A 24,335-nucleotide genomic window follows, 5' to 3' on the forward strand; every position below is an offset into this window, starting at 1 on the left:
CTGTTGCAGACGTGAGCAGAGCCTCAGGCTGGAAGAGTTCCCACTGCTCGGGGAGGTTCTGGTGTCCAGCCTGGAAATGGCATTCCTGGCCTGTTTGAAATTAGGTTTTCACTCCAGATGAGCAGCCACATCAGAAGATGCAGTCTGAGGGAGGACAGGGTAGAAAAGCAGCAAGCAAGAAGAGTGACTTGCTCAAATCTTGTGCCCTGTGTACTCTCACCTGTCCTTTATTTCGCAACATCTGTAATTCAATTTACAAACTGTTTGAACTCAAAATGTCCCTCAGACATTTTTGGAGGTTCCAGGCCCTGGTCAGAAGCATTTGAGACCCTGGCAGGCAGCTGGAAACAGCTGTGATTTTGAGTTTGAGCCATAGAATAATTTACAGGAAAAACAAGAAGTCACAAAAGTTTAGATATTATAGTAGAAGTAGTTACAAAGTAAAGGGAAGAATTTTTTAGTATTATACAAGGAGGTTTTAACACCTGTACAGGGGGGGTTTACTTTGTATGTAAGGGTCAGAAGTTTTAAGATGGAAGAATGTAAGGCAGTCCTGTTCCTCCTCTTTCTTCTTCCTTGCCTCCATGTTCTTGATAATGTTAGCACTCATAGATTAATTTAGAATAAAAGAGCACCATTTAATATAAATAATAAGTATTAAAAAAAACCTGTAAACATTTATCACGCAATGTACCATATAAAAAATAACAGCAGCCCAAGAGCAAAAAGAAAAGAAAATAGTCAAAAAGTGTGTCAAAGGTGTGTGTGCCTCTGCCTGAGCTGCTGACCAAACCGCAGTAACCAAAGAAGACAATCTTTTAGATAGCTTACAATAAACTACCTTAAGACCAAACAACAAGAAACTGCTAAATTTTCTTTAAAAGCACAAGCTAGAAGAGAAACTTTACCACCACACAGAACCCCTAAACCAAGCCTAAGTTCCATCAGCAAACCTTCAACAACCAATGGTATCAGGTATAAAAGGGACACTGAGAGCACTAAGCATGGAAACACTTAAGGAGCTAATTGCACAGCCTTGATGAGAACAATCTTCCCCCAGAAAATGCAGGTCCTCTCCAAATGTGACTGCTCATTAGAAAGTTTTAACATCTGCAAAACACACGCTGGTGTGTTACAATTAATCCTCGTAATAAACAGTTTGGTGAAAGTTTTTGTAGAACAGCTTTTGGTTTAATTTAGAATGAAAATAAGTTGCAGCATGTCAGAATTCTTTGTAGAACAGAGGGGTTTTTCTGACCTGTAGACATCTGAGAAATTATAAGAAACACCCTGTGTCTGAATGGACTATGGCTGTGGAGAGGTCAAAGTTTTTGCTTACCTATGTATTATCATGAAATCAGATTAGAAAAGCAAAAGTGTTTACATCATTGAGGAGAAATAGTATAAAACTGGTGTCAAAAAATAGATTGTATAAATGCAGTGCACATGGCAAAGTTTATTAAAAGTTCTTTATTGCAGTGTTGTTGTAAGCCAAGGGTAACCAGTCCTTTTGGGAGTCTGGGAATGCTGTCTGAAGAAGCAAAAAATGCATTTTATTTCTCTAGCATTTCAGTGTACAATGAGGGGTTTTGTTGTGTTTGTGTCCCCTCATTCATCCTCCTCCGTGGGTGAAGTTCTTGCCCGACCCCATCTAACCTGGCCTTGGACACTTCCAGGGATGGGGAATCCACAATTTATCTGGGTGGCCTGTCCCAGGGCCTCACCACCCTCACAGCCAAGGATTTCCCCCTAAAATATAGCATAAACCTGCCCTCCTTCAGTTCATGAAAAAAAAAAACAAAACACATCACAGTTTAAAACCATTGTCCAGTCTAACCCCTGGGTTAGAGTGGCCTCTAAAATACTTTAAAATCCTTCTACCGTTTTTATTCCCCAATATCCCTCATCCCAAGCAAGTCCTGCTGCACAGCCACACACCTTATTGTCTTGTGTAGCCATTTCTTAAGTTTGACCAAACTTTAGAGAAAAAAAAAAGTCTTTGTCCTGAGTTCCTGACATTGCATTTGAAGGAGAGGGCAGCTTGCATGTGCTTCTCATGATGGGAACTACTTCAATCACATTTCCTGTAACTTCATGTTTCTAGGCCAAGTAATCTTGCATTTGATTAAGTAAACACCTTTGTCCTAATGACTTTATGCCTACTTTAAAGGCGTTGCTGTACCTATTGTTCTACAGATTTGTCAGTCTGTTATTCTTTTCCTTTTTTTAAACTTATCAGTGAAGTGTAAGTCAAAACCAAACAGAGAAATCGTTTTGTTCTTTTATCATTAGTACAGAAAGTCCAAAGGAGAGGCCAGGTTTGCTATAGTACAAGCAATTAAAATATAAAAAGAATATAATGAAGGAACACGAGTTTGTTTGGGTTTTGTGGTTTTTTTTTTTGGTTTTTTTTTTGGTTTTTTTTTGGTTTTTTTTTTTCTGTGATGTCATGAGGGGAAATATGTGGAGAAAGGAAGATGAAATAAAGAAAATTCATGTTCAATACTGACCTCAAATACCAACAGCTCTACTTCACAAACTTGCGTGAAAGACCCTTCCCACCTTTTCCTTTAAGCTCCATGTGTTCTTTTCTTCATATCCCTTCACTCCAATTATTAATTACTAGAAATTAAAGGCTTCATTTCTGACATGTCATGAGAATAGGTTGCATCATGTGAAATCCAGGAAGATGACCCATTCACTGCTAAAATTATTGTCAAAAAGGTACAAACCTTTGCAAAACTGAAAGAAGCCTGTAATGCATCTATTTTGTAATAATTATTAATGTTTACATTTCTTAATCCCACTTATGGCTTGATGCTGCCAAACTGCTCCAGAGACAGCATTAATATGGATGAGAAAAAGAGATTAACATGTAAATGAGTAATGAAAAGCATTTACTAGGAATAGAACTGGCATCCATATGTTATAAAACCTTGCCAAACATTGTCAGCATTAATAGCTTTGTTTACATTTACACGTGGCCAGACCATGCTGGGTTTTTTTTCATGCTGGTGAGTTCTGACAATTTTTATATTAGATTTGGTCCAGGAGCTTGCATTTGTGATTATAACACAAAACAGATTTTGAAGTCCCTGTATTTAGGAAAGAGATAACCCACACTGCTTTCTGTCAGCTGTTCCAGCACAGCAGCTTGCTGTTGGAGCCTTCCTTTCAGAGCTCCCAGTTTGGGGACACCAAGTTATGCCCATTATCAGACATTCCTGTATAACTGAGAAATGCTTCCTGTTGCTGCTATTTCCATGCTTTTCTCCAGAATGAGATTCAGGGTGGTTCTGCCAGGTTGGGTTCTGGTTCTTCAGCATCCCTGGGTCTAGCAGGGTCAGTGGATTCAGAACAGCCTGGGCCACAGATCCTCGGCTTTTAAGTGGTCTAAGTTGATCCCAGTTGGACAACCTCTGGAGCAGGCTGGGAGAGGGTGCTCACCTGGAGAGGAGAAGCTCCAGGGAGAGCTCAGAGCCCTGCCAGGGCCTGAAGGGGCTCCAGGAGAGCTGCAGAGGGACTGGGGACAAGGATGGAGGGACAGGAGCCAGGGAATGGCTTCAAAGTAAGATTTGATGGAATATTGGGAAGCAATTCTTCCCTGAGAAGGTGGGCAGGGCTGGGATGGAATTCCCAGAGCAGCTGTGGCTGCCCCTGGATCCCTGGCAGTGCCCAAGGCCAGGTTGGATTTGGGGCTGGAGCAGCCTGGGACAGTGGAAGGTGTCCCTGCCATGGCAGGGGTGTAATTAAGTGACATTTTAGTTCCCTTCCTACCCAAGCCACTCTTTGATTCTCCGATTTAAGATCACTGAGTGGAAAGAGAGGCTGAAGAGGACATGAGGGTGATCCCAGCATGGGCCACGTTCTTTAGTTGTGCTGACTCCTCAACATCCTGCAAAGGCTTCGATGGCCAGTGCAGCTTTTGTCGCCCAGGGAGGGGGGATCCATGTCCTGCTGTCCTTCCAGACAGGCCACCAAGCCCAGGGAGGGTGAAGAATGTCAGAGGGTGCACATTATGAGCCTTCACACAGGGCCCGACCCACAGCACACAAAGCTGGCAGGAGCTCAGTGATTCCTCCAGAGCCTCCCCAGGCCTGTCAGCGAGCACTGAGTGATAACCAGCAGGCTGGAGTACAGATGAGTGCTATTAAACCACAGCTAAACTCAGCCTGAGCTTGCTTTCTCCATGAATTCTCCTCTGAAGTGTGAAGTTTAAGTCTGTCTCTTGGGCTCATTTATGTTTGTCTTGTTTTGTATCCATAGTTGTAGATTTTCACACAGCCCTAGGTGATTTGGTTTGTGTTTCCAGCTTTTATGATGCTCGTCAGGAAGTTTAGAAGTTTGCATTTTCCCTCTTCAGGCAACATAATGGACACCCATAGTACAAGCAATGTTTGTTGTCATTAGTAATGCCAATAAGAAGAAAACCCTTTTTCTCTTGTTGTTCTTTACATTTGTACTTACCCTAAATATCCTTAAATTAATTTACATTATGTGGAGTCATTTTTAATAGGAACCAGAAAACTTTGCTTTGTGTCACTTTTGTGGGGGAGGATGAGAAATAAATCCATTAGATAGTGCTTGATGCCCGTCCATTAGCAAATGGTTTACAGAATTAAATATTGTTTTATTTGCAATCTGTATAAGCTTTCTCCTGCATAATTCACACTTTAGTGTATTTAATGGAGCTAACTGTTTCAAAATTAACATTTTGTTACGTGTTTTTCATCTCATGGATTGGGGCAGAAAAAAGGGAACTGTGCATTCAGTAGTGTCAGGCATGGGATGCATCGTGATCATCTGGCCAGACTGTATTTGTGTACATATATATATTTAATTTTGAGGAGTTATTTGATGAAAAAAATCTCGTGGACTGCTGAGAAAGAGCTCTTTATTTTCCTTCCAGTGTAATATCTTCTTGCTTTAGTTCTTGTTACGTGATCCCTGCTACTTTACTATCCAAGCACATTAAGTTTACTGCTGTCTCTCAGTGGAGCCAGGGAAGAATCCTTGGGGAGAAAGGCACCAGCAGCCATCTCCCCCCACACCTCCTTGGTCTGCAGGTTTTCTCAGAAAAGGCTCTTTAGAAAACCTTCAGCCCACCAACAGCAAAGGTTTCATGCATGAGAGGCATGACAAAAAGGGGAGGTGTTCTCCTGGCATCCTTTTTGTCTCACAGAACCAAAGAGGCTGAGGGTAGCTGGTTGCAGGTTGGTGGGAGAGTGTGCAGAACACAGAAGGAAGGGTGGCAACTGAGAAATCTTTGCACTCAGGTGACATCTGAAAATCAGCAGTAAAAAGGTGCAGATCCTTTGTCAGTGTTAGTAATTCAATCATGAGTCTCAGGGAGCTTGAAGGGCCTGAATCCCACTCCCCAAGCCCTGAGATTAAGGGGTGATTTCAGTTTTCATAAGCATTAAGAAGCTAGAAGTGATGTCCTCACCTTTGCAAATGCAGAGCAAACTATGAATATTAGCCCAGGGGCTCACAAACCAGGGGGATGAAAAGGAGGAATGCAGAATCACAGAACAGAAACCCACAAGGATGAAGTCCAGCTCTTACCCCATGCAAAGAACATCTGCAAGGGTCACACACACGGGTCTCAAAACGAACAAACACTGATTTTTAGGGCAGCATCTGACTGCTGGAGCTCGGCAAAACCCTCTTCCAGCAGCCAGAGAGGGTGGGAGCCTGCAGACAACCACCCACCCTCCCAGAGCTGGGGAACTCCCATCCTTTTTTCTCTCTCCTTTCTCCTCTGCTGACAGGACCACGCATTTCTGGCCTTCAGCAGCAGATCTGGCAGGAGCACAGCCCACCCACGCTGCCTCACGGAGCTCCCTGCCCCGAGTCTGGCTCAGGATTCCCCCCAGCCCCTGATCCTTGGCCCCCACACTCGCAGCCATGGCCAGCTGGCCCAGCCTCCCCCTCAGCTGCCATCAGCCCCCGGGCTCACACGGAGCCTCCTCGCCCGCCCAGGGCAGGGATTGTCCCCACAGGGGCAGGGAGGAGGTGCTGGGCTGCCCCCCTGCAGCCAGGATGGCAGGATGGAGTCACACTGTGGGTCACTGCTGTCCTTTCACAGGGCCACCAAGGCTGGAAAAGCTCTCCCAGCCCACCGAGCCCAAGCTGTGCCCGATGCCCTCCTTGTCACTGAGTGCCACGTCCAGGCGCTCCTTGGGCACCTCCAGGGGTGGCATCTCCAGCACGTCCCTGGGCAGCCCCTTCCAGTGGGGTATTCACACTTCCAGTGCTTGAATTTGCACCCTTATGCACTTGGTCCCTGTGGGAATCCAGGGCATCCCTCTGGCTGCCCTGGCAGGTCTGGGACCCTGGCAGGGGTCAGGAACCCCCCTGGACAGAGCCCCCAGAGACACTGTCTGTGATCTCTGTCCATGGAAAAGAGTTTTCAATCTTACAGGATGAATTACAAGCTTTGAGTGTTTGATAAGAATAATAATTAAGTGTGGCACGGGTGCAAAAGTAAAATTTTAGATTTCTAGATTAGGGGTTCAGAGGGGACAAGATGGAGAAAATTGGGTGTGTCTTGTCCTTTTTCTCCTTCTTCATGCCCTCCATGTTTCACTGTGGTGTTGGCATTTTTCTGTTGGTTCAGGCTGGGGACACACTGTCCAACGTAGGTGACAGATATTGGCACGTTATTGTAAATCCAGCACAGGTAGTTTGTGGTATTTAATGTTTGTACCATCCCACTGAGGGCAGAGCCCCACACGCTGCCCTGCAGGACAGAGCTGCGGCAGGGCAGCAGAACATGTGAGAGATAAACAGAATAAACAACCTTGAAAACAGCACAGACCAATTATGGCTTCTGCTTTGGCAGTGGGGCAGAAAGACAGAGACTTTCTACAATCTCGGAATCACCAATACCCACAGATTCCGACAGGTCCCCCCAAAGTGACCCCTGGAAAAAGTGGGTTTCCTCAGAATTCTGCTTTTGGGGGGTGCCCCCCGAGCCTGTGCACTGCTGGAGGACAGCAGGAGTGTGACAGCCTGGACCTGCTCTCCTGGCTGGGGAGTTATCTCAGGTGGGATGTGTCCCTTCAGGGGTTTCAGCTCTTCCCACACTTCCTGATGGACGTGGTGGCCACTGCCTCACTCACAAGACAGCTCCAGATAGCTCAGGGAAGGAACTGGTGCCAGCAGGAACGCTTGGCAGCGGGGATAGAGGGTCACTGTCCCTCCCTCTGGTGTCTGAGTGGCCTCCAGACAGATATGGTGACACCCTGCTGCCCTCAGTGACCCCAGTGCTGCCATGAAGAGCTCTTCCCACAGCTCCAGAGTGCGGTTTCCACCAGGAAGAGTTGCCGTGAGAGGGAAGTGGCTGGTGGGCATGGTGTCCCTGGATTAGAGGTGTGCCCAGATCTCTTGGCTCCTGGTCCAGAAAGGATTTGGCTGGGTCCCTGAGGAAGGAAAGGAGGATCCCAGCGGGTCAGCAGAGCCTGGCTTTCGGTTGTTCCTCTCAGGGGCAGCAATTTTTGCTGCATTCATCAGATCTCACCCTCTGCATCTCTACTGAGATCCCACAGACCTGGGCTTTGCTGCCCACCCTGCCCTCTCCTCTGTTCCCAATGTTTGGTAGTGTTTGTGCTTCTGCTCAGCTGCTCTGGGAGGGTCTCCCAGGGGAAGTTCTCCTGTCCTCCTGTCATTTGCTGGCAACATCTGTCCCCACAGGTCCTCACCTTCAATGGCAACAGTGCCTGAAAACTAATAGAACAGAACAGAATCACTGGGTTGGAAGAGACCTTTGAGATCATCGAGTCCAACCCATTCTCAACCCTGGCACGCAGTGCCACATCCAGGCTTTGTTAAACACACCCAGGGATGGTGACTCCACCACCCCCCATTCCAGTACTTTATCACCCTTTCTGTAAAAAACTTTTTCCTAACATCTAACCTGATTTTTCCATGGTGCACGAGGCTGTCCACCTCCCTGTGAGATGGACAAGCCCTTTTTCCTCGGGGAGCACTGTGATGTCTGCCCTGAGACGTGGCTGCCCTGACCTTTCTGTGGTTTGCAGGAAGCGTTATCGGTGGTGAGCGAAGACCAGTCCCTGTTCGAGTGTGCCTACGGATCACCCCACCTCGTCAAGACAGAGATGACGGCCTCCTCCTCCAGTGAATATGGCCAGACCTCCAAGATGAGCCCACGTGTCCCCCAGCAGGACTGGTTGTCACAGCCCCCGGCCAGAGTCACCATCAAGATGGAGTGTAACCCCAACCAGGTTAATGGGTCAAGGTAATGAGGCTGGTGGTGGCTCAAGAACAGGGATTTTTGTGATGGGTGTGCCTCAGTTGTCCAAATATGTGTATTTAGCACCATTTTAGGTGCCTCAGGACATCCCACCTGGCCACTGCTGCCATCCCAGAAGGCTCCAGGTTGCCCTACCTTGACCTGCCAGCCTTGTTCAGGTGTTACAGAGGCTCTAAAATGGTGCTACGGGCACAAACTTCTCATGAGCTTGTGCAATACCTTTCCTCTGACTGCTGATAATTTTTGGATGTGAATTTGCTTTGCACACCAGGTGAAAGAGCACATATTAGAATGAATAATTTTAATTTTGGATGTGAATTTGCTTTGCACACCAGGTGAAAGAGCACATATTAAAGTTAATAAAATGGGGATTTGCTGTAGCCTGGAGCAGCACCATTGATCCATGGAAAGGTGTGGTGTGTGTGATCTAACACTCCATGGAAGTTGTCAAATCCAGCAATTTGGGCAGTTGTCTTTGCTCCAGAGATAACCAAACAGGGAAACACTGGATGTAAAACCTTGTCATGGCAGAGGGAGTGAACTGTTGATCTTTCCCTTTGTAGTTACTGTAAATGTAATGCCAAAAAGTGGAGTTGGATTTAAGAACTCATGCTGAAAAAACAACATAAATATGAAGGCAGGCAGGGGAGAAGAAAGGAACAGAAAAATAAATAACTCAACAGGCAGTAGCCACAGAGAGTCTGTGCATTGCTGTTGTCTCAGGACATTTTTTGGGGAATGTCACTATAAAGGAGACTTGTATCAATTAGTCTGCAAAGGTATTGCAGTGGATTTTTGGATATTGGCTGATGGCTTTCCCAAGCTTAGGAGCACTCTGTGGGACACCTGAAGAAACACAATGAAGATTTTTTATTTTTAAGGAAGCTATCCAAACAAGTGCTTTCCTGTTTAAAATGCCTGCCTGTCAAAACAGTTTTCCTTTGGTGTTGCTGAAGGGCAAAGGTCCAGAAGAGTCAGTTGCTGACGATTGCTGGTGATGTGCCAGTGGAGCCCGTGCTTCACATCTCTCTGTCACAAACACCTGAGTTTTAATCTCATCTCCCAGGGTCGGTTGTTCAGGAAAACCTCAGCCCTGGGCTCTGTGGTTGCTGTTCACACTTGCTGTGCTGATGTGATGAGCACCACAGGCAGGGCAAAGTGGTCTGCCAGCTTATCACACCTCCTCTGTTCCGTGGTTGAGGATGAAAACTGTGCTGAAGTCAAATCAGAATTTCCAGTGAGCAGTCAAAAGATTTGAGATACGTGGAAATAAATGGGAAGCTGCAGATACCAAGATTAGAAGTCTTCTTGTAAGGCTGCTTATTCAGAAGTTCAGGTGTCTTTAATCTATTCCAACATATTTTTAATTTTTTTTTTGTGCTAAGCAAATGCACAGGTATAATCATAAATGGTGTATTTATTCAAAATCAGTCTTACTTGCGTAGATAATCAGAGTTAATTGTTGCTGAGAGGTTTAGGTTGGGTTTTAGGGAAAGGTCCTTCCCCCAGAGGTGCTGGCACTGCCCAGGGAATGGGCACGGCCCCGAGGCTGCCAGAGCTGCAGGAGCCTTTGGCCAGCGCTGCCAGGGATGCCCAGGGTGGGGTTGGTGGGGTCTGGGTTGGTGGGATCCCTTCCAACTCAGGATATTCCATGATTCTGTATTTCCTCCTGTTTATTAATCCTGAATTTTTTCACAGCCTTCCCTGCTGAAAGATCAGTGCAGAGTTCCTAAATGGAAACAGCAAGGAAAATTCACACTTTGATACGTGTCCTAAGTCAAGACTTGCTGAAAAAGAAAAAAAAAAAATTTGCTTACAAGTTATAAAAAAGAAGATTAGCAGGAGAACAAAAAAATATTGCATGCTCATACTAAACACAAAAATAATTTTAAAAATCATTGTCATTAAGAAACACTGTTTATTTCATCAGAGAAGTTTTATTTTATAGGGCCTAACTCAGGCCTGAAAAAATAGATCTTAATACTACACTCTTAGTGGAGAACGAACGCTGCCAATTAAAAAAAATAAATATGTTGTGGCATTTCTAAATCTCACATACATGTGGGTATGTAATATATCATGTTATTACACTCTGGGAATTGAAATGTGGTATTCCTGCCAGTTTTAGGGAAAACAAAGTGTATATCAGATTGTGCTACCTTGCCTTTCTGTGAGTTACTTTGCATTTTCTTTTCTGTAGAAGCCTTCCCTATTCTCACTCCTTTACAGTCCATAAACTTATTTTCCCAAATGATATAATTAAATGATAATATTTCCTCACTTCTTAAAATGCTTTGTATGTTCAGTATTACCACAAGCAGTACCTGGAGCACTCAGAGCTGCGTTTCATTTTTATTAAAACTGTACCTGCTCTGTTTAGACCATTTTAAAATCTGAGTTATCCCAGAGGAGTCTAAAATATGACCCCACATTGCAGAGCTGTGCAAGTGCTGCCCCGAGCATCTCCTGGGCAGATCTGAATAATTCAGGATGCAAAGCAGGGAATGAGATCCCACAAAGTGGTGACCAGGGAGAAATTAACTTTGCAAATTTTTTGCTGTTCAGCTCTCCCTTCTCCCTGTGTCAGTGCTTCCTGGCCTCATATTCTGTGCTTTGGAGGAGGGTATAAAATTTTGGGAGCATACTGAACCCCTCAGACATCCCCAGTTAAGCACCCACTCAGAGAAGGAATGTGCCCCCTCTGCTAAGACTTTCCCCAGACGTACTTTGGCTGCAATTGCCCTACATTAAATTCCAAAATTTAACAGTCTCAGAGCTGGCATTCCTTTGAATACCAGAGAAATGCTATTAGAATGAAATTAAAGGGTTATTTTCAGTGTGCTGCACAGGGATTAGCTACCCACTTTTCTTTAACAATAACAGTATTTTTCAAGATAAACCCTGCAGCCCAGCACCACGAAATACAGCCTGGGGGCTTACCTTAAATTAAATAAAGCGAGAAAAGTTTAAATTAAAGCTGTCATTTACCTGGCTGTTATTGCATATATAATACAGGTTTTCACAGGTGGCATCAAATGGAGTTTCTCTAAGTACATTAATTCTGTTCCTCCCAGGTACATAAATCTTATGAGACCTTTTGTGCTGCTCTACAGTCAATCTTTCACCTGAATGTAACAATCCTCTTTGCTGCTATTTATTGCTCCTGGGTCAGGCAAAAGATTCACCCTGTAATATAAATCTGGAAGTTGCATATGCCACACTGGTACTTTGCTTTTTATTGTTCTTTATGTATTCCATCAAATTAGGCACGAGCAATTCTGCCTCAATGAGTGCAATTCATGTCATGCATTTAGGGAGAAATTCACCCCGTGGAAATGCTCTCATGAGGCTCTGGGTACTGCTTAAACAACATTTATAAATCCATGGATTTCCCAGTGAACTTGGAATACACTCACCCACGGGGCTTTGCCGTGCCCATGGGTGGCACTACACAAAGGTAGCTTGGAATAATGACATTTACTGTAGGTAATCCATCTTTTTCAGGCAGGCTGAAGTGGAAGACAGAGTCTTATTCAGGCCACAGATAAATTTCTCTTGCCATGAGCAGTGTGATGATTTCATTGAAGAAGTATTTTGAAAGTTAACTGCACTGAAAGCACAGCAGAAGCCTTCCAACATCAGCTTGGCTGATAGAGAAGTTTTAAAGAAATGCCAGAAATAATTAGTTGTCCTTAGGATTTAATCATGTGCAAAATGTTGATTTAAGTGCTACCAGTTGTTGCTTGAAAACCATTTGAGAATGAAATTATCACTTAATACATCTTTTGTGCTGGCTCTTTTGGGAAATACCATTTTTCTTTGCATGTAACTGCCTGAATTTTCATCAAAGAGCCTCTGTACTCTCTGGGTTCAGAACGTCTGACACACTGGAGGGCTTTTCAGAGTCCAGGGTGAACTTGAGTTTCTTTGCTGGTGGTTTTTTTCTTTTTCCCTTGATGTAAAGTCTCCTAAGAAGTAGATTTTTTTGTGCTATAGAAGCCAGCAAATTGGAATGGGGAGCCTTTGAGGTACCTTGTGCTATGAGGATGTGTGACAACTGCTGTGCCCGGGCACTGGGGAGGGAGAACCCATCCACGTGGAGCTCTGTATTCCAACAGATCCATCCATGTGTATCCCAACAGATCCATCCACGTGTATTCCAGCAGATCCATCCTGCTCCCAGGATCCAGGCTGGCAGGCTTGAAAGCTGTAGGAGGCACTTCTGCATCATGGTGTGGTACTGGTGGTTCTAATTAGAGCATTTAAGCAGCTCCACAGAATCACAGAATCATGGAATTGCTGGGGGTGGAAAGCACCTCTGGAGATCATCCCTGTTGCCAAGGCAGGGTCACCTTCAGCAGGACACACAGGAACACATCCAGGTGGCTTTGGAATGTCCCCAGAGAGGGAGGCTCCGTGCTCTCCATGGGCAGCAGTTCCAGTGCTCCGCCACCCACAAAGTAAAGAAATTCCTCCCCCTGGGAAACCTCAGCTCAGACTAAACAATAAGCCTGGCCCAAAGCCCCCATCGGGCCATGGGATTCTCTCCAGTGATGCCATGATGATTTTTTACCTTTTCTTTTTATCTATCTTTTATATATTCTGGATACCCTTAACATACATACTTGTAATTCTTTAAACCTAATATTGTAACATAATCCTAATATTCGACTAAGCCAAAAAACTAAACATTCTAAAAACTTAAACCAAAAAACCTTATGCTGTCTCCCAAACCCCCTCTGAAACAAATCAAATAAACTAAAATTAAGCCTATCTAAAAAAACCCCAAAACTTTAAAATAGTAAAATGTCATGCTATTAATTTAAGTCTTTCATTAAAACATCTTTGTTAAATATGCTAATTTACAAAATCTATACAATTGTATATGCAATCTACGATATATATACATTTCAACATATTCCACCTTAACAAATTATTGCACCATAAAAATCCTTGTTAAATACCAAAATAAAAACCTTTTATCCCTTAGCCATATCCAACTCTCAATACTAAAACTAAAGAAAAGGCATCACCAGTCCCTACTGGCTGAGCTGGGAGATGTGTCCTAAAAGGATGATTCTGCTTATTGGAGCTGCCTGTGTAAAATATTACTAATTTGGGGTAAGAAGACATTGATTATCTCAGCCTGAAAATCTTTTCCCCACTGACTGGGTGGTTGGTGGAGGGGCTGCCTACCAAGCTGGAAAAATGGCAAAGTCAGGATGTGTGACTGCTTCAAGAAGCTTCTCTTTGCTCTGAAAATCTACCAGCTTAACATGCGCACTTGCATGCGTGTGTGGGCATGGTGTGGATCTGTTCTTGAGGCAAACATGTTGCCAAGGGGAAAAACAAACTCAGCTAACTAATACTACAAGTATTTTATTTTTTTGGAAGCATTTTAGGGGTTTCTGGGCTGGCAGGTGCTAAATAAAAAGCTTTCCAGTCCGGGATAATGGGCTCATTCATAATTATCAGTGCTACATTTGGGATTGACCACTGAATTCCCAGCAACCAAAGTCTTTCAGATGGACAGTGAAATATAAAAATAATCTTCAAATAATGATTTAGGACCCCACAAGAGTTGTGATTACTGTCATTATTAAGACCTATTGCCATCCTTGCTTTTTTATTTCCTTTTTACTGTGTCCAGAGCGCTTCGAGCTGGTGGTGAGGTTTCTCCTCTGCCCTGTCATTAGTGGGTGTTTCATTTTGATCAGGGCAGCATCAGGGGGATTGCTCAGTATTTAAAGTTTTAGGAATAGCTTTTTAAGGCAAAACAGAAGGTAAGGAAAAGTGGCCAACCGTGGGCTTTAGCATTTTGCACCCTCACAGCCCCTTAGTGCTAATCATGAAAATCAGCAGACATTCCACAGACATGGGGGATTATGGTTTCCATACAAGATGTCACTTCTGTTTATGCCTGGCATGCTCTATTTTCCTAACTTTCTATATGATCCCTGCCCACAAAAGAAGGCACGTGTGGTTTGGGAAGGGCCCCATCTCCTGGTATTTCGTATTTTACCAAACCACAAATACAACAGCCTTAAAAGCTCTTGAAATGAAATACAATTTGAGAAATGTAATCCATTACCGTCATAATAGAATTTCTATGAAAATAATAAAAGGAAAACAAGAGAAAATAGGTTCTGAAAGTTATAGGCCAACTGGGAAGTCGTTGTGGCTTTGGCCTAGCTATCACCATGTCAAACCTCAGCCTTGTCCCAGGCAGCAATCTAATAGTAAATTATGTATATACAGAACATCATTTCTTAGCTTTGGCTTTTCGTGACCCCCTTCCCTGCTTTCCCTTTCTTCACTCCAACCTGACACGTAAGAAATATTGAAGTGTTTGCACTAATGGAGAAATGACAACGTGCAGTCAAACTTAAACCAGCTGTTTCCCCATTCTGGGAGCACAAAGAGCCAGGCTGGGAATATTTATAGCTTGACTGGCCTCTAGTGAGCCAGACTCTGACTGCCTGCATTTGCCACCATGGCCTTGAGGCTGGAAGCAGCTGTGGGTTGCAGGATAGCTGGGGAAAGCTAAGGGGAAGAAAATAAAAAAGAAAATTAAAATATTCGATTAGCCAAAGTTATTGTTTGATTGGAGATGAATGGCTGCTGTGTGTACAGCTCACTAAAAAAGCACCTTCTGTTGTGTTTACAGAAAGCCAGAAGCTCTGTCACAGGAGAAAGGAGCCAGAGGTGCCTCCAATCTCTGAGTGACCCTGAGTGACCCTGAGTGACCCTGGCTCCACAGACCTGGCAGCTTTTTCCCACCCTGGCCATCCCTTTTCCAGTTACTTACTCAGCCATTTATTTAATTCTTAGTGTACATCTCCCCAGCCCAGGTCACTGAGCAGCTGGGCAAGAGCCTGTGGGAGCACCCCAGGGATATTTCAACCAAAATGAGTTTTCTGGCATTTTCATGTCTCTGTTTTGCTGGAGTTCACTGTGGGAGATTTTGCTCTCACAGGAAGTCTCAGAAGGGAGTCCAGGATGAGCAGAGGGATGGAGCAGCTCTGCTGGGAGGAAAGGCTGGCACAGCTGGGATTGTTCCCCTGCACAGGAGAAGCTTTGGGCTGAGCTCAGGGTGGCCTTGCAGGGCCTGGAGGAGCCCCAGGAAACCTGGAGAGAGACAATTTCCAGGGCATGGAGGGACAGCACACAGGGAATGGCTTCAGACTGAGAGAAAGAAGGTTTATATTGGATATTAGGAAGGAATTTCTCCCCGTGATGGAAATGAGGGGCTGGGATGGAATTCCCAGATTCCCTGGATCCCTGGCAGTGCCCAAGGCCAGGTTGGACACTGGGGCTGGAGCAGACTGGGACAGTGGGAGGTGTCCCTGCCATGGCAGGGGTGGGAATGAGGGATTTCAAGTTCCCTTCCCACCCAACCCATTCTGAGATTCTCTGACAAGTGCTGAGGCCTCCAAAATCACTCTGGAAATGTTTTTCCGAGTCTCAGCACAGGCTCCTTCTCACCTGGGATCAGCTGGCTGTCCCCAGTGTACTTTAAAGTTATAAATGTTGAGGAAGTTTCAGGTTTTTTTCTTCATGGGCCACTTTTTCAGTGACAAACTCTTTGTGGAGGAAGCACTGACCAAATTTACCACAACCTGAGTGGCTGCAGTGAATGAGGATGAGGCTGAGCAAGCTTTGAGTGCCCTCAGTATGAGCTAACCTTGTAGCAGCCTCTATAATCCAAGCTGTGCTTGCTAAATAAACTTCTGAAGACATGTAGATATTTGGAGAATACATTTTTTTCTCATTTATTTCACTCTGAAACTCAGGAATATTGAACAGAGGAGTTTATATTACAGGAATGACATATGTAGGGTTTTGCTGATTCCTAATCTGAATTTCTCTGACACGTTGCACTTCAGCACAACACAGGTGTTTTATGTCACCTGGGGAAAATAGTAGCATAGTGAAAAGGAAAAAATGTGTTTCATACACTTATTTATGAACTTGCATCTGCTTTCATCAGAGTCAATGACTGGCAAAACTCCAGTCAGCTTTGATAGGAATGGATGATAAATCTAACTATCAAACAGCTTGATTTTAAGTAACCCTGCATAAAGGTGAGGCTTTCAGATCCAAGGATAAAATACTTCCTCAGAAGACATTTATCAGCTCAAGACTGGGCAAAGTGTGCTTGGGTACCATGACTCTGTGTAGTCTTACCTCTTTTTAATTTTTTAATGTATTTCTTTTTTTTTTGTAAATTCCAGGTGTAACACAGTGTATTTACAAAGGGCAAAAATAACAGGCAGCTGTGAAGAAAAACATCTCTGGTTTCATTTCAGACCTGGAGCTGGGGATGAATCACTGCAGAGCTGCACCCTTCATTCTGGGGACCCTTTCCAAAAGCTGCTTTTCCACCCTGCTCCCCTGGTGGTACAGAAATAAAGCAGACTCACAGAAAGTCCTAAAAAAACCCCTTTGTAGACAATCACTCTCTTGTTGTTCTGGGCACTAGAAACACCATTTTCTAGCGTCTGCTTGCATTTTCAGTTTTGCTTTCTGTACTGTAGAAGTTTGTTCCAGGCAGTTGAGTTAAGCCCTGGCTCAGTGGTTTAGGGCACACACTCAATTTGAAGTACCAGAGTAGTCCTGTTAAATCCCATGGAGTTGATTCCATGCCTGAAATTAAGCGTGGCCTTAGGAGATTTGATGGATGAGGGATTTGCTGGTCCACCCAGTGAGCTAAAGGGACAAAATTCTTGACCATCTGCTTCTGGATTTTAATGAAAAGTTATGACTTATTTATGATCTTCTTCCCCACCCCTGTGTGTTTATATTCAGATCAGAAAACCATCTCAGAAGCCCTGTCAGATTGCCAAAAGCTCTGTGCTACTGGATCTTCCACATCATTTACTGCTCAGTGTTTACAAGACTGTTTTTAATGCACCATTGCTTGTAGAAGTGCTGGAGGCTGCTACTGATGGGATATTTCACTTTGGAGTCCCTTTATCCCAAGTTTCTTCCCCCAGAAAAAAAAACCCAAAATTAAAGACCTGTGTCAGTTAAACTAAAGGATGTTGCTAGCTCTCTGTTTCTTAAAAATACAGTATATGGGCCAAATAATTCTTTCTAGCAGAATTGCTTTTGGGGATCAGGGTCCCCATCTGCACAGGTATAAATGCAGGTGGTGGAAGATGTTTCCAAATGTCCATAATTTAAAGTGCAGACTCACTCCCACGTTTATGCCATTCGTATTTCTGGAAGGGAAGCAGAAAACAGCAACATGTCACTCACAAGGAACCATCACAAAAGCTCTCCTTCAGAATTTATGTCTGAAAGAAAAAGCAGCTTTGTTTTGCTCTGTTTGGACAGAATGGGCTGCACCCCAGGGTTATATTTAGTGGTGTGTGGTAGGAGAGCAAAAGTAAACCAGAGAAAATATTGCCCAAGTGCTCTGGTTGTGAGGGGAAGGGCTGAATTCACCACCAGGCAGTGGCAGGTGCTGACTGTGTTTTCCCTCGTGGTTGTTTTTCAGTCCTGGGGCTGACAGAGAAGTTGCAGGGCTTTTACACAGGGCAGATTTCATAGGGGACGCCTTTAGAGGCATCCTGGAAAAAGTGTGTGAAGCCAGCATTTTCCAGACAACATTGAAGGCCCTCTTCCTTCTCCTAAAGGTGATGTTGACAACCACTGAATGATCTCTGTGATATATTTTAATTTTTAACTGAAAGTTAGCAGCAGTTGATTTTTTCCTTGACTATCTACCTTAACACAGAAGGGTAAAATCAGTATGAATACTGCATAGAAAAAAAAATAATGCTATACTTTATATTTTCTTTTAGTCTTTAAGATGTACACTAATTTTTCAGCTTTCCAAGTGCTGGTTCTTTTTTTAAACCACTCATGTGAGGATTTTAACTGGATTAGTTCCTGGACCATGGTAGTGCTGAGCAGTCAACACAACTGAGTCACAGGGCTTAAAAGAGGCTCAAAGAGAGCCAGAAAGGGACTTTGGAGAGTGCCTGGAGTGACAGGACAAGGGGGAAAGGCTTTAAAGTGAAGGAGGGCAGGGCTGGATGGGAGATTGGGAATTAGGAATTGTTCCCTGGCAGGGTGGGCAGGGCTGGGATGGAATTCCCAGAGCAGCTGTGGCTGCCCCTGGATCCCTGGCAGTGCCCAAGGCCAGGTTGGATTTGGGGCTTGGAGCAGCCTGGGACAGTGGGAGTTGTCCCTGCCATGGCAGGGGGTGTAGTTGAGTGATCTTGAAATTCCCTTCCCACTCAACCCATTGTGAAATTCCATGATTCCACAGATCTGTGACTTGCCTCTTGTTTAGTGAGACCACAGCACAATTTCAGGAGTTAAATGGCAGGACTAAAGGAAAGCTTGTTAGTAATGAGGTATTGCTAACGAAACCAAACCCCAGCTAACACTCTTCTTCCCTTGCCAAACAAACTCTTTACATTTAAAGGTATTCCCCGTGGCCGAGTTCTTTATTTTGATTTTTGTAACAATTTTTCTCCCTCTGATGAAACACGTTGTAGACATTAAATTAAGGGACAAATATGTCTCTGTCTGCCAGAAAGAAAACTGTGATGCAATTAAAATGCCATTAGGGAACCCCCTGTGGGATGTTAAACCTAAAGACTCTATTCAGAAAGCAAAGCCAAAATTAAAGAGGTGTCTGGTTGCAGATCCTCTGCAGATTTCCCTGTCTTGACTGCAGTACCATGGAGACTGAACTAGTCAGGAGCTGAAAGGTTTTTCCAGTCATGCGTGTGGTATTTTAAATCATGGCTTTGGCAAATGTTCCTTTTTTTTTTTTTTTTGTGAACTTTACATAGAAATGTGAATACATTGCATGACATGAAGTGCAAGTGAGTGTGGAACAGCGATGGCAGTGGAGGTGGGCAGCTCTCCAAGCCTTGGACTGCTTGGACAATGGCAACTAAGAATGGTTTTCCCCCAGAAAATATGCAATGAATGCATTGCTGTGTTTCTCAGTTGTCTGTGAGATGTTTGGAGAGGGAAATGCAGCTCCTTGCAGCCACCAGGGTGAACAAGCTCATGACTATGCCTCCATTCCAAATCTGGAGTTAAATTATTAGTGTTTATAAATTCTGGAGAGATACGAGAGCCTGATCTTTTGGTGGTAGAAATAAATAGATGGTCCATTGAACCTGGGTGGTGTTTTTAGACAAGTGAAGGAATCTGCAGAGTCACTGGGTGGGGGGAACTGGGTTTTCCAGGTGCTCCACTCCCAGTTTTCTATTTCATTCCAGGCGATTCTCTGCCGGTGATATTAATAAGGACTGGAATAATAATGGAAGCACACCTTTCTTGTCTGCCTAGGAATTCTCCAGATGACTGCAGCGTGGCAAAAGGAGGGAAGATGGTCAGCAGCTCAGACAGTGTTGGGATGAACTATGGAAACTACATGGAGGAGAAGCACATTCCACCCCCAAACATGACGACCAACGAACGAAGAGTCATTGTGCCAGCAGGTTAGATGCTCTACACCAAAATTGCAACCTAAAAAAACTGTATTTCCCTCAAGCCCACTGAGATTATTTGAGAGGGTTTGGAGAAAAGTAGTGATCAGGAGGAAAAGAGCAGTAATTTGTAGGGGTTATTGAGAGAATGAGCTGAGGAGGAGCAGTGAGGACACCTCCTCAATCTGTTCTTCCCATTTCAGCAGCAGAATGGGCTGATAAGAGGCACTCAGATCTTATCTGACTCCTGTAGCTCCTTCTTGGAGGATTTCACCCTAAAGTGAGCAAAAGGAAGAAGCACCTCCATTTCTTAGCCCTTGGGCAAGCTGGGTGCAGGGTGTGTGGGAGAGAGAAAGAGAGAAAGGATCACTGTAGCACAGGTTATCTTTGAAAACACCAAAAAGTAGCTTCTGTGGGATCCAACAGGCATGAAGAGCCTTTATGTGGGTTATCCCCTGAGTGTGGGCAGCAGAAAACATTTTAATAAGCAAACTGACAACTCCACTGCAATGTAAGAGCACAATTGAGAAATTCTTGGTCAGCCTTGACAGGCTTGGCTGTGGGATTCAACAGTTGATGGGACAAGAAGGCTGCTGCTGCCTTTTTGTCACTTCTGGCTGCCTTGTCCTCCAAACCAACCTGGAATATTCTGCAGTGCCTGTTTCCAAAACACAGCATCATGGCATCTCTGGGTGCTCTAAACCACAGGATATGCACAGGGTAAACTCAACACCTGAGCCAGGAGGGAATGTTTTGCTGCTGGTTCCTCTCCAGCAGAGAGATGCTTGTGTGAAATATTTCTGCCTCTGCCATGTTGCTTAATATTATTACAGTTTTTCAGTTGCTTAGACATGCAAGAGTACTGACTGTGGCCAATTTTGCAAGCTGTGATTATTTCAGTTATTTGTCAAGAAAGGTGTGGACAAATCTGTTGCAGTGTCCTCTGCAATGGTATTGTCAATTCTGCTCTGGAGACTGATGCTCTGAATAATAAATGTCCTGCCAACACTGAAATACAGAGCTTTTGAATGTTCTAAAACATTTCTCTCCCTGGTGTTTGGCACTTTTTAAAAAAAGACCTTTAGTAATTCTTAGCATGGTTAGCTCAGCAAGGAATTTTTTTATTTAGTGTATTCCTGGAGGTGTTTTTGAGGTGGGTTTGAATGATTATCAAAGAGCAAGACGGTCACAGTCTTGCCATTTTGAGGTCACTTGAAGAAATTAATGGACAAAAATCAGTTGGTTTTGATTATTGCATAGGCAGTGTGCAGGTCATGTGGCAAAGTTAGAAGTAAACTTCACATTTCCAGTTGTGGTAATTTTCTATTTATCACAATTGAGGGGTGATTAAAAATTACAGACATAGTGAAGTTATTTTGGTAAATTTCCTTGTGTTTGGTTGTTTACTTCAGAGAAAACTGAAATTCTTAGAGTACTTTGCTGTAGGTGTGGACAATCTCATCCAGACCTCATCCATTTGCCACCAGACTTGAATCTCTCTAGATTCCTGCTTATTTCATACCAAATAGAGGCATTATTTCAAGTGTTTTTTTTTTGGTGGAATTCAGGAGGTGTCCCCCTCTTTCAGACCAGCCTGAACAACAGTGAAAATAGAGGGAATGGCACTGAAGTTAAGCCATAGAAAAGCTATTTAGGCTGCCATTCATGTCCCAGATTTTCATGGGATGAACCCTGGGAGCCAATTGACCTCCACATGCTCCATACTCAGCCTTGAGGATATCACAAAATCACAGAGTCCCTAAGATGATAAGGAAGAAAGTCTTGAAGAACCCTTGGCTTTAATCTTTTCTCTGCAATAAGTATAAATTCTTTGTGATGAGCTGAGGGAACTTTGTGTTGTTGGTTCCTTACTCAAAACAAGGAAAATAGAATGGGAGGGAAATAGAAAATGAGGAGTTTAGAGGGAAAAATTAAAAAAAAACCCCTTAAATTAATACTGAGGATTCATTAAAAAACATTTTGCTAGAAATCTCAACTGTTTGGGGCTCTTTTTCCCCAGATGGTTTTGCCAATACCCATGCATGTATATAAAATGCAAAGGTACAACACAGCAGTCAAGGGGGAAAAAAAGCAAAATATTTTAATATCCTAAACTGCCTAACTGCCTGAATCTGTGAGTGCTTATTTAACCTGTACCCAAGAAAGATTCTTCTAGACATTAGTGGAAATTTCACTTGACTAAAGATAAGGATTGAACAGAGAGTTTTGAAACTTGTTCAGCTCCGCTTGCAGTGCTGTCAGTAGCTCTGTTAAAAAGAGCTAAAAACAATGGCTAAAAAAGCCTAAAAACAATGAGGCAGAAGAGCTGAGTGGGAGAAGGAGCTCACTCACAGAATCACAGAATTCACAGAATCCCTGGGTTGGAAGAGACCTTCAAGATCATCAACCCAGCCCCAACACCTCAACTCAGCCCTGGCACCCAGTGCCACATCCAGGCTTTGTTAAACACACCCAGGGATGGTGACTCCACCACCTCCCCGGGCAGCCACTCCAGAACTTTATCACCATTTCTGTAAAAACTTTTCCCTGATATCCAACCTGTATTTCCCTTGCCTCAGCTCGAGGCTGTGAGCTCTGGTTGTGTCAGTGCTGCCTGGAGAAAGAGCCCAGCCCCAGCTGGGCACAGGCACCTTTCAGGAGCTGTGGGGAGTGACAAGGTCACCCCTGAGCCTCCTTTTCTCCAGACTGGACACCCCCAGCTCCCTCAGTGCTTCCTCACAGGGTTTGTGTTCCCAGCCCCTCTCCAGCCTCGTTGCCTCCTCTGGATGTGCTCAAGTGTCTCAAGGCCCTTCCTAAATTTGAGGCCATTTCCTCTCATCCTTTCCCTTGGGAAAGGACAGCAGAGCCTGACCCCTCCCTCACCTCCCCTTCTGTCAGGGAGTTGTGCAGAGCAATTCACAGAATTCCCAGAATCACTGGGTTGGAAGAGACCTTCAGGATCATCGAGTCCAACCCAGCCCCAGCACCTCAACTCAGCCCTGGCACCCAGTGCCACATCCAGGCTTTGTTAAACACACCCAGGGATGGTGACTCCACCACCTCCTGGGCAGCCACTCCAGAACTTTATCACCATTTCTATAAAAACTTTTCCCTGTTATCCAACCTGTATTTCCCTTGGTGCAGCTCGAGGCTGTGAGCTCTGGTTCTGTCAATGCTGCCTGGTGAAAGAGCCCAGCCCCAGCTGGGCACAGGCACCTTTCAGGAGCTGTGGGGAGTGACAAGGTCACCCCTGAGCCTCCTTTTTTCCAGGCTGGGCACCCCCAGCTCCCTCAGTGCTTCCTCACAGGGTTTGTGTTCCCAGCCCCTCTCCAGCCTCGTTGCCCCCTCTGGATGTGCTCAAGAATCTCAAGGTCCTTCCTAAATTTGAGGCCATTTCCTCTCATCCTTTCCCTTGGGAAACGACAGCAGAGCCTGACGCCTCCCTCACTGCCCCTTCTGTCAGGGAGTTGTGCAGAGCAATTCACAAAATGCACAGAATTCCCAGAATCACTGGGTTGGAAGAGACCTTCAGGATCATCGAGTCCAACCCAGCCCCAACACCTCAACCCAACCCTGGCACCCAGTGCCACATCCAGGCTTTGTTAAACACACCCAGGGATGGTGACTCCACCACCTCACCGGGCAGCCCTCCCAGAACTTTATCTTTAACTTTATGTAAAAACTTTAACTTTATGTAAAAAAACTTTTTCCTGATACCCAACCGGTACTTCCCTTGATGCAGTAGAGGCTTCGTTGTTGACACTCAGAGCTCACAGCTTTCTGCAATTATTCTCCCTTGCACTCAGCGCACCAAATTAACTCCTCCAGCAGTCAGTAAAGGGGGGGATTACTTTTCACGGGTCCAGTGGCTCAGATTCCCCTTTCCCTGCCTGATTTTATACAGACCCCACGCTGTGGAGCACCGACCACGTGCGCCAGTGGCTGGAGTGGGCGGTCAAGGAGTACGGGCTGCCGGACGTGGACATCCTGCTCTTCCAGAACATCGACGGCAAGGAGCTCTGCAAAATGACCAAGGATGACTTCCAGAGGCTCACCCCCAGCTACAATGCAGACATCCTCCTGTCACACCTACACTACCTCAGAGAGAGTAAGCCAGCCCTCCGCCGTGCCCGCAGCCTGTCCTAGATTTAGCGCCGTGAATGATCGGGTTTGCAAATGTCTGTTGCTGTTCCTAAGAGCATAACAGGGAGGCCAGCCCAAATCCTGTTGAGTTTGATGGAAAGATTCCCATTAATTTCACTCGTGTTTAGCAAAGAGAAGAATTAGTGACTCTTTCTAGGTATCCATCTCAGAGAAAAATTGAGTCGAAGCATATTGAGCAGGAAGAAAAATCACATGGGGTTCAGTGCTGATGTTTTTTCTGGTCACATACTCATTTCTTTCCATTTTAACTAAACGAGAGTGCAAACATTGATTCATAAAGTGAATTCCAGGCATGATTCTAAGGACTGGCAGCAGTTTGCTGTACTCTGGATAGGACTGGGAAGATTCAACTGAATTGAATTAAAAAAATTCTGTAAATTATGGAAAAAAAGGAACAGTCCCTGAAATCCAAATGCAAATTAACTGTAGTGCATGGC

At 44.6% G+C, this 24,335-nt stretch overlaps 1 protein-coding gene across 5 annotated transcripts in view; it reads left to right on the top strand.

The window, feature by feature from the left end:
- ERG (ETS transcription factor ERG) overlaps positions 1–24,335 on the top strand; it is a 141,782-nt gene that overhangs the window by 102,700 nt on the left and 14,747 nt on the right. For all 5 annotated transcript variants that reach the window (XM_030284153.4, XM_041718918.2, XM_030284132.4 and 2 more), the window contains 3 exons: positions 8,043–8,260; positions 19,595–19,746; positions 23,639–23,842. In XM_030284153.4, the coding sequence (XP_030140013.2) occupies positions 8,043–8,260; positions 19,595–19,746; positions 23,639–23,842 (574 nt within the window). The remainder of the gene's footprint in view (positions 1–8,042; positions 8,261–19,594; positions 19,747–23,638; positions 23,843–24,335) is intronic.

The sequence above is a fragment of the Taeniopygia guttata genome, chromosome 1, assembly GCF_048771995.1.
Source record: "Taeniopygia guttata chromosome 1, bTaeGut7.mat, whole genome shotgun sequence".
Taxonomy (NCBI): Eukaryota; Metazoa; Chordata; class Aves; order Passeriformes; family Estrildidae; genus Taeniopygia; species Taeniopygia guttata.